The sequence below is a fragment of the Biomphalaria glabrata genome, chromosome 6 (genome assembly GCF_947242115.1).
Source record: "Biomphalaria glabrata chromosome 6, xgBioGlab47.1, whole genome shotgun sequence".
NCBI lineage: Eukaryota > Metazoa > Mollusca > Gastropoda > Planorbidae > Biomphalaria > Biomphalaria glabrata.
In genome coordinates, this window is record NC_074716.1 from 21792244 (window position 1) to 21803551 (window position 11308).

An 11308-nucleotide genomic window follows, 5' to 3' on the forward strand; every position below is an offset into this window, starting at 1 on the left:
GCACTGTAGATACCTCAGAATATGCATTTTTTAAAGCTTAAAATAACGGAAATAATGCTCAAATCCGGGGCTTCGCCCGGGATCCCACTGGGGGAGCTTTCGGCGCTCACCAAGACTTCCTAATTGTAGCTGTCCCTTGGCGGTGTGTACTACCTTTCACTAATTATAGGAAGAGAGTATTCTAGAGTAGAAAAAACGTTTAAAAGAATGAAAGATAAGAATGTAATGAAGATTAATTACATATACACACACTAATATTATATATATATATATATATATATATATATATATATATATATATATATCTGTCTGTGGCATTTTACGTCTCGTGAGACGATCTTTTCCCTTTGCAACTTCTTGTGTGACTAAAGAGGCCAATCCTTGATACACAGCTGCGATCACAGGTTGGGCATATAAAATCACCAGGCGCCATTGCATTTTCACCCTTCTTTCTGCTTCTGTTGTGTATGACATCTGCAATCTGTGACCCTTCCTTTATGCTCTCTCTCCATGTGGATATATATATATATATATATATAATTGCGGAGGGGGTTTAACCCCCCCCCCCCACCGAAAATATATGACATGCCATTTGTGGGCCGGGTTTTATATGGTAATGCCCGGGCCGATTTTGATACTCAGTCCGCCCCTGAATCTCACACACTTTCTCGTGTGGCTGTGGAGCCCTAGGTCGGAGAGACACTTCCATCCACAACAGATCAGCTAGTAGTAGTTAAAGAATCTACTGTTATCTCCTCGGTAGTATAGTGGTAAGTATCCCCGCCTGTCACGCGGGAGACCGGGGTTCGATTCCCCGCCGGGGAGACAATTTTTTTTTTAACTATTATTTTTTAAATAGGCTTCCCATATTTCAAAATGCATTGAGCTGAAAGGTGAATCCATCATTTTTTTTGTTTCGCTATAAAAATTAATCGTCCAATATAAAACTAGATGACATTGATACTCTCGCCTAGGCCTACTGTCTAGATCAGTGGCCAAACGGTTTGGAAGGTACCCGGTACATAATATTCTTTCATTAAAAAAAAATACAAACATATGCTGTTTAAGTTATTGATATCAAATTTGAAGTGATGCAATTTATCATGGAGCGATTGTTTTGTCATAATTTGGTTCCAATCGGGAAGTAGCCCTAGTTATTTCAATTAGTCAACTGAAGTGTTCATTTGTCAATCTATTTCTGAAACAGCTTTTTCTAAGTTTCTTTAGAGAAAAAAAAAAAGTTGCTCTCAAATATACGAAGATGCTAGCATGGCCAAAAGTCTCTAGATTTCGACAAGCCGCAGTAGAAGTCTAATTTTGGAACATTTAGAACGAATTGTTTGAGATGATCATTAGACTGAAGATCAATGAAACCACAATGTAAGTCTGCTTTCACTTCTACTTGGGGGCTCATTACAAGTATATAGAAAATATCTCAATCGATTGAATAGCATTGACGTCTTGAAATGTTCTTTCAGATTGGCCATGAAGTTTTTTCTTAAGGTTGTTTGTTAAAGTTATTTACTTGGATGCTAACTGTGATGTCAAATTTGCATAAATATTGATTCGATTATATTAATTGTAAATTTAATACTTTTCCAAGCTCAACTTTAAGACTTTAATTCGATTTTTGTTTTCTTATCTAGACATAAAACTTCGCAAACTTGAATCATAAATTGTCTAACAAACTTTAAATCACAACTAGGGTATAAGGGGGTGGGGGGCATGCACACGATTAGCACCTCTTTCGTCACGCTACTGTCACACACTAAAACGACCAGTCTATATATATATATATATAAGTTAAAAAAAAAAAGAAAAACATAGAAGTGTGGCCCAAAAATGTTTGATTTCCACAACAACAGATTGCTCACAACTAAAGGAGCTAACTGCCAGATACTGCGCAATAAGGTTTTTAAAAAAAAGCCAAGGTTCTCCTTAAATTGGCCCAAAGTTCGCCAAACATGTAGCAGACTATAGCTAGTTCGAAACTACCGCTTCGAGAGAGCTCTAGTGAATTCTGCTGAAACAAGGTCACGTGTAGAAAAACGTGACTGGAGCCTCTTTTTTTTTTAAACTGTGTGTATGTGTAGTTCGTGTATGTGTGTATGTGTGAGCGCGCTCTCGCTTCAAAAACTCTAAAGACGTTCTCTTCCCTTCTTTTTTGTAATGACTAATCCACCATGTTTTTATTCCAGTGAACCTAGATAGTGAATAATGGACAAATATGCCAGTTTCATTTCTCTTCTTGACACTATGGTTCTAACATCGGAAGATGTCGTTATACTTACGTTACCTGGCACGGGTACAAGAAAGAAGAGCAGTTATTGTCAGCGCGAGATTTTCTAATCTTATTAAAAGTTTTAAGTTAATCGGATCAACTAGTTAATCTAGATCAAGATTTACGAGTCCTAGAAGGGTGACCCTTTAACCCCGAAACTAAATGTCGTTATTGAGATGTTGATAGTTCATTAACGACACTGTCTACACTTTCAGTTATTGCTAGGCTTAGCCCATTTCATTTATGCAAAAAAGATCAGAGACCTTATTCCCAGTGGTTAGTCATTGTCTCAGTTTAATTTACTCTTGCTTTTGTTCAGCCAGGCTATATCGAGTTACTTTGTGTTCAAACAGGCAACATTGGAATACTTTGTGATCAGATCCTTCAAATAATTTGTTTTGCCAGTGTTTTTATCGCAGATTATTTTTCAATGATCTAGGACAGTCTGGCTATTAGCCTTTGGATTTGACTATTTTGAGTAACATGTTTAGAAATTATCTCTATCTAAACAAAAATCGGGCTAAGGTTATTAAGAAAATCAATTGGTCTAGACTCTAATATTAAATAGAATATAAGCAAGTATTACGATTCCAGTGTGCTGTATATTTTATTGCTGATACTTTTCAAACCATTGTTGAAATGCATTCGAAATGAAAAAGTCGCTCTCGGAACTTTCATTCTTTGGAAATGAGCGTACCTGTGTTTGATTGTTCTGAGGTGATAGATCCAATACACTTTGAAAGTGACTACAGCTTCAAAATTATGTAACAAAAGAAAAGAAGATTGAAATTCTGGGTATTTTAAAAAGCGACATAAAACACAAACTTGAAAACTAATCATGTCATAACGCTTATCTAGAGAGAGAAAGAGAAAGAGAGAGAGAGAGAGAGAGAGAGAGGAAGATGCGAAAGAAGTTACAGATCTTAAAGTCCAGAGACCAATAGATAAAAAAAAATATTTAGGAAAACGAATGATCTTACCACAAAACTGAAACTAGAATGAGAAACAGGTAGGAAAAAAAAAAGACAGACGACCAATCAGGTTTCTTTTATCAAAAGACCTTGTGAGAATGTTGGATGACCTCTGATCATATTATGAGCGAGTTCAAATGAAAACAAAGTGAAGAATATCCATTTTGGCTGAGCCTAGAATCTAGAACCACCATGGCAAGTATGTAGACAAGCAGCAAAATGAAAGAGAGACAGAAAAAGGGGGGAGGGGGAGGGGAAGAAATGAAGACGAAGTGTCAAGACCATTTCAGTGGAGTTATGGCCCCCATCTAATTTTAAAAGCTACAAGCTAGTCAAACAAAAAGGGATCAGATAAAAGATCTGGCCAGAGACGTGACACTCAGGGGCTCCAAAGGTAAAACAAAAAAATACGCTGCAGAGAAGGACCACATTCTTACTTAGACTTAGGTCTCACCACGGCGACTTCCACAGCCTCTTCTCGGTTTGTGACCACATAGTTTAGGCCTTCTAAGAAGCTATTCCATTTTCATCGGACTACATTTATCTCCATAAATGGACTAGCCCTTTGATTTCAAACAGGAAACTATTTCAAAAACTGGAGCGCAGTTTAAAAAAAAAGGTAGCTTCCCTCCCACACCCCTCTTTTCATTTCGTTTTGCACGTGGACGCAGGTAGTTACATTTTTCGTCAAATGTTTTCAGGTAACACACACACACACATACACTTGTTCATGCATACTTATTGATTGACGTGCATGCAAATCTTTTATCTCGCACCTCTCCCGCCCCATGGCATTAATTTGCCACGCTTCAAAAACGTATCTGAAGATCACACGTGACCTAGATTTCTGAGAGAAAAGTCATTTGTGGAAAATTTTCAGACAGTGGAAACTTTCTCTTCCTCAACCTCTGTCATGAACGTTGAATTGTCAAAGTTACTTTCTTCACTGACCTATGTGGTCATCTCACGTCATTCGGTGTCATAACCGTCACAAGTTTTACTGCTGAGAACGAAGTTTTAAAAGGTGGATTAGAAACAAAAACGTTTTAGATTTAGATGCGCAGTATGCCTGCCCTATATCATTCTTCCACAAAGTGAAAAGCTGAACTCCTTGTTAATAGAATCTGCTCTTCATTTGGTTGTAAAAGTCTTGTTGAATAAAAAAAAAAATTAGTCACTTCTTTTTTTACGTATTGTTCATCTTACATATTTCTAGTTTGTATGCAAACGAAACAGACAACTCCTTTGACGAAGATGTGGCAGAAGATGTGGCAGAATACCGCAAGAGGTTGTTGACAAGATGAAAGCCGTAACATGGAACCTGAAAAACTGAAAACACATCCGTCGCCACTTCTTAGAAGACGCCAAAAACACACACAAAAACGTGGGCACCACAGATGGGAAGAGACTTTGAACGTTGCTGATGACCGATCACTGTGGGTAGGAAGATCTAAACCTGCGTCATGTATCATTTGTTCGTTGTTCTGTTAGCAGCTGAAGCCTCGTAAATCCAGATCTATATTCCAAGTGACACTGGTTTGGCTGCTCATCTCTCTGCTACCTCACTGACACTAGAGCACAACAAGTCACTGACACTAGTGCACAACAAGTCCCTTGTACTAGTGAGAGCAATAGAGACTCACAACAAGTCACTGACACAAGTGCACCACAAGTCACTTGTACTAGTGAGAGCACTAGAGACTCACAACAAGTCATTGACACTAGTACTCCACAAGTCACTTGTACTAGTGAGAGCACTAGAGACTCACAACAAGTCAATGACACTAGTACTCCACAAGTCACTTGTACTAGTGAGAGCACTAGAGACTCACAACAAGTTACTGACACTAGTGCACCACAAGTCACTGACACTAGTGCACCACAAGTCAATTGTACTAGTGAGAGCACTAGAGACTCACAACAAGTCAATGACACTAGTACTCCACAAGTCACTTGTACTAGTGAGAGCACTAGAGACTCACAACAAGTCACTGACACTAGTGCACCACAAGTCAGTTGTACTAGTGAGAGCACTAGAGACTCACAACAAGTCACTGACACTAGTGCACCACAAGTCACTTGTACTAGTGAGAGCACTAGAGACTCACAACAAGTCACTGACACTAGTGCACCACAAGTCACTTGTTCTAGTGAGAGCACTAGAGACTCACAACAAGTCACTGACACTAGTGCACCACAAGTCACTTGTTCTAGTGAGAGCACTAGAGACTCACAACAAGTCACTGACACTAGTACTCCACAAGTCACTGACACTAGTGCTCAACAAGTCACTTGTACTAGTGAGTGCACTAGAGACTCACAACAAGTCACTGACACTAGTGCACCACAAGTCACTTGTACTAGTGAGATCACTAGAGACTCACAACAAGTCACTGACACTAGTGCACCACAAGTCACTTGTACTAGTGACAGCACTAGAGACTCACAATAAGTCACTGACACTAGTACTCCACAAGTCACTTGTACTAGTGAGTGCACTAGAGACTCACAACAAGTCACTGACACTAGTGCACCACAAGTCACTTGTACTAGTGAGAGCACTAGAGACTCACAACAAGTCACTGACACTAGTGCACCACAAGTCACTTGTACTAGTGAGAGCACTAGAGACTCACAACAAGTCACTGACACTAGTGCACCACAAGTCACGTACTAGTGAGAGCACTAGAGATTCACAACAAGTCACTGACACTAGTGCACCACAAGTCACTTGTACTAGTGAGTGCACTAGAGACTCACAACAAGTTACTGACACTAGTGCACCACAAGTCACTTGTAATAGTGAGAGCACTAGAGACTCACAACAAGTCACTGACACTAGTGCTCCACAATTCACTTGTACTAGTGAGATCACTAGAGACTTGTGACAGGTGGGGAGATGTGACGTGTGTTTGGCGTGTTTAATGTCTAGTGGATGATTATTTTTAAAGCTATCACACACCAACCTATCAGCATATGAATCGGGAGCAGGCACGCAACGAGACAAGCAATGAAAGATAGATAAAAAAGTTAAAAATGAAGAATATGTATTTACATAAATATACATATAAGAATAAAAGGGGGGGGGAGGGTTTGCAGCTATCTCTAAATAATACTAGATTTAATCATCACTCTTGCATTTAATGAGAGAGTATGTCACTTTGTCCTCTGACTTAGCTGGTTGTCCTGTTGATGCCGTGGCTGGCTGTGATCCTGGCTTGAGGTTCTGCAGCTGGAGGTGGCGCTCTAGCGGATAGAGGGACGCCGGTGATATAGTTCTTGTGGAGTTTCAATCCCAAAATCTAATATCTGTAGTGGGCACAGTAGGGCGGGTGGCCGGCTACCGTGGGCACACGTGTACTGCGGGCAGAGCGGATCTGCCTGGGCAGCGTAGTGAACAGGATATGTCCAGTGAGTTGCAGAGGGTTGGCGTAGCTATGACGTCTCGCACAGATCTGAATCTATAGGGACGTCGCACCTAATAGCTCGGCAGGTGGGCTGTCGAATAGGCGGGCAATGCCGATAGCGCCAAGTAATAGAGTTGAGTAGATCTCAGTAGGCAAAGGCAGTGCTGAATAGCACTAAGCACAAAAATAGGCAGGTAAATAGGCAGACACCTGAGGGAGGCTGCGGATAAATAAAGACAAGCTAGGACATGTCTCTCATACATCTTATCGATGCCCTCGACTGAGGTGCATTCGTCAGATTGGTGAAATTGCTTTAGAGCACAATAGGGAGATGATGACAAATGGGATTAGGAAAATAGATGGCTGACAATAGCAATATACAAATGTACATAAAAGGGGAAATAATAATATAAAAATGTACATAGAAGGGGAAATAATAATCTCAAATAAACAACACAGGTGGATAGAGAAAGAGAGGGGGGGGGTGAATTGGGCGGTGGTCAGCGACCAAGACGGTTTGTTTACATATGACCGTGGGTCGAGAACAATGGAGCGCGCTTGAATGGAGAGGGTGTCCGTTCAAGCGGCGCAACTCTCATTAGAGTAAAATGAGTAAAGGGGAGATAATTCATAACTCTTTTCTAGACGCAGTATTAGTGCGCTAGTAAAATTATCAAGGCGGTCAACCGAGATAAAGGAAATAAAATAAGATGTACAAATATATACATGGTTGCATCAACGATCAATTGAGCAGCGTAGCATTAATAGATTAATGCAATTCATAAATACATACATAGGACATGTCTATGTTCTCTACTTACGCCAGTGAGAAATACACAATGCACTAATTAAATATAAGTGAAATAATAAAATACACATGATAATATCCAATGGAAATAGCACAAAAGTAATTAAGATGGAACTTGTGATTAAGTTCGGCTTACCACCAGGTATTCCTCTAGGAGAAAGAATGTATGAAGTAGTCCAGACTCGATAGCTCAACGACAATGAGAAATAAGAGGGTCTGATTTGATTTGGATCTACTTTATATAGGCCTGGAAAAGGCGGGCGGAAACAGGAAATGTCCTAGGCTAAAAATTATCTTACACGTGGGTGAAGTCCGACAAGAGTCGCACCTTGGAGTATCACGCGGTGTGTTGACCCGAGTAATCTCTTAGATCAAAGAGAGACTTAGGAGAAGGGGGGGAGGAGTGACTTGCATTCCACACAAGGTGGTGTCCACTGCGGCTGTCAGACATCCTGCCGATAAGATCAAAGAGTCTGTGCGTATCTTTGCCCCGGTCACGGGAAGATAAATCAAAAGACGTGGCCTAGCTATCTCCAATGTGGTCAACTAAGTCTAGCCTGGAGCGGAAAAGGTGGTGCGGGTGAAGAATTTGGGGGTAGGGTGGGGAAATAATTAAAATAAAATAAATAAATAATGAAAAATAATAATTAATGCTGTGATAAATTTGAGTGACTCTGACAGCGAGTTTTTGACTTGTCACAAGACTCACAACAAGTCACTGACACTAGTGCACCACAAGTCACTTGTACTAGTGAGAGCACTAGAGACTCACAACAAGTTACTGACACTAGTACTCCACAAGTCACTTGTACTAGTGAGTGCACTAGAGACTCACAACAAGTCACTGACACTAGTACTCCACAAGTCACTTGTACTAGTGAGTGCACTAGAGACTCACAACAAGTCACTGACACTAGTGCACCACAAGTCACTTGTACTAGTGAGAGCACTAGAGACTCACAACAAGTCACTGACACTAGTGCACCACAAGACACGTACTAATGAGAGCACTAGAGACTCACAACAAGTCACTGACACTAGTGCACCACAAGTCACTTGTACTAGTGAGATCACTAGAGACTCACAACAAGTCACTGACACTAGTACTCCACAAGTCACTTGTACTAGTGAGTGCACTAGAGACTCACAAGTCACTGACACTAGTGCACCACAAGTCACTTGTACTAGTGAGTGCACTAGAGACTCACAACAAGTCACTAACACTAGTGCACCACAAGTCACTTGTACTAGTGAGTGCACTAGAGACTCACAACAAGTCACTGACACTAGTGCACCACAAGTCACTTGTACTAGTGAGTGCACTAGAGACTCACAACAAGTTACTGACACTAGTACTCCACAAGTCACTTGTACTAGTGAGAGCACTAGAGACTCACAACAAGTCACTGACACTAGTGCACCACAAGTCACTTGTACTAGTGAGAGCACTAGAGACTCACAACAAGTCACTGACACTAGTGCACCACAAGTCACTTGTACTAGTGAGAGCACTAGAGACTCACAACAAGTCATTGACACTAGTACTCCACAAGTCACTTGTACTAGTGAGAGCACTAGAGACTCACAACAAGTCAATGACACTAGTACTCCACAAGTCACTTGTACTAGTGAGAGCACTAGAGACTCACAACAAGTTACTGACACTAGTGCACCACAAGTCACTGACACTAGTGCACCACAAGTCACTTGTACTAGTGAGAGCACTAGAGACTCACAACAAGTCAATGACACTAGTACTCCACAAGTCACTTGTACTAGTGAGAGCACTAGAGACTCACAACAAGTCACTGACACTAGTGCACCACAAGTCAGTTGTACTAGTGAGAGCACTAGAGACTCACAACAAGTCACTGACACTAGTGCACCACAAGTCACTTGTACTAGTGAAAGCACTAGAGACTCACAACAAGTCACTGACACTAGTGCACCACAAGTCACTTGTACTAGTGAGAGCACTAGAGACTCACAACAAGTCATTGACACTAGTACTCCACAAGTCACTTGTACTAGTGAGAGCACTAGAGACTCACAACAAGTCACTGACACTAGTGCACCACAAGTCACATACTAGTGAGAGCACTAGAGACTCACAACAAGTCACTGACACTAGTGCACCACAAGTCACATGTACTAGTGAGATCACTAGAGACTCACAACAAGTCACTGACACTAGTGCACCACAAGTCAGTTGTACTAGTGAGAGCACTAGAGACTCACAACAAGTCACTGACACTAGTGCACCACAAGTCACTTGTACTAGTGAGAGCACTAGAGACTCACAACAAGTCACTGACACTAGTGCACCAAAAGTCACTGACACTAGAGCTCCACAAGTCACTGACACTAGAGCTCCACAAGTCACTGACACTAGAGCTCCACAAGTCACTGACACTAGAGCTCCACAAGTCACTGACACTAGAGCTCCACAAGTCACTTGTACTAGTGAGAGCACTAGAGACTCACAACAAGTCACTGACACTAGTGCACCACAAGTCACTGACACTAGTGCACTACAAGTCAAAGACACTAAAACATCAAAACTAGTCAATGACACCAGTGCACCACAACAAGTCAGTGACACTATAGCATCAAAACAAGTCATTGATACAAGAACATCACAACAAATCATTGATACAAGAACATCACAACAAATCACTGATACAAGAACATCACAACAAATCACTGATACAAGAACATCACAACAAATCACTGATACAAGAACATCACAACAAATCATTGATACAAGAACATCACAACAAATCATTGATACAAGAACATCACAACAAATCATTGATACAAGAACATCACAACAAATCATTGATACAAGAACATCACAACAAATCACTGATACAAGAACATCACAACAAATCATTGATACAAGAACATCACAACAAATCACTGATACAAGAACATCACAACCAATCACTGATAAAAGAACATCACAACAAATCATTGATACAAGAACATCACAACAAATCACTGATACAAGAACATCACAACAAATCATTGATACAAGAACATCACAACAAATCACTGATACAAGAACATCACAACCAATCACTGATACAAGAACATCACAACAAAACAAGAACATCACAACAAATCACTGATACAAGAACATCACAACAAATCACTGATACAAGAACACCACACTAAGTCAATGACACTAGTACACCACAACACGTCACTGATACAAGAACATCACAACAAGTCAATGACACTAGTACACCACAACACGTCACTGATACAAGAACACCACACTAAGTCAATGACACTAGTACACCACAACACGTCACTGCACAATCTTGCTAAAGAGGATTTATATCGGATTGAGCATACATCAACAGGTGGTGGTCGAGTTGCTAAACATTTGGCTTCCGATTGAAGACATCTCGTGTTCCAATACCGACTGGGATTTGATTTTTGTAAGCGTTCTTTCTCGCTCTCACCAATAATATGTTCAGCCTGTCTACAACTCAAGGAGGTCACGACCCTGGGTACCTGCCATTTGTTTTGGAGGTGACGTAAGCTTCTATTTTTGTACTAGACACATCAAAGTGACGAAACTAAATCCCCCTAGCCCCACCCCCAACCCGACTGGATTGCTTTATTTCATACTCTTCGTAACGCGTCATTACATTTGAGGCGTTGTCAGCCAGCTGATCAATTACCTACTGACAGCTCAGCAACAGTTACAAGATCATGAAGTCATTTGTCAGATCCGTCTCATTTTACTAGCAGACGTCCCTGTCTCTGTGGAATGAGTATCAAAATAAAAGTAGATCATATACCTTAGCCATGTGCCGACTAAAATAAGGTT

At 40.7% G+C, this 11308-nt stretch overlaps 1 protein-coding gene and 1 non-coding gene across 2 annotated transcripts; both read left to right on the forward strand.

Annotated features, from left to right (window-relative positions):
* Positions 1-753: 753 nt before the first annotated feature.
* On the forward strand, positions 754-825 carry Trnad-guc (transfer RNA aspartic acid (anticodon GUC)). Its single transcript has one exon. It is a non-coding gene; the product is annotated as a tRNA-Asp (tRNA).
* A 3741-nt stretch (positions 826-4566) lies between these two features.
* Positions 4567-10598, forward strand: LOC129926841 (mucin-5AC-like). The gene is made up of 5 exons (XM_056033299.1): positions 4567-4688; positions 4828-5672; positions 5806-6136; positions 8149-9434; positions 9499-10598. Exons 1-5 carry the CDS (start codon positions 4567-4569, stop codon positions 10596-10598), a joined length of 3684 nt encoding a protein of 1227 aa, XP_055889274.1.
* The last annotated feature ends 710 nt before the right edge of the window (positions 10599-11308 follow it).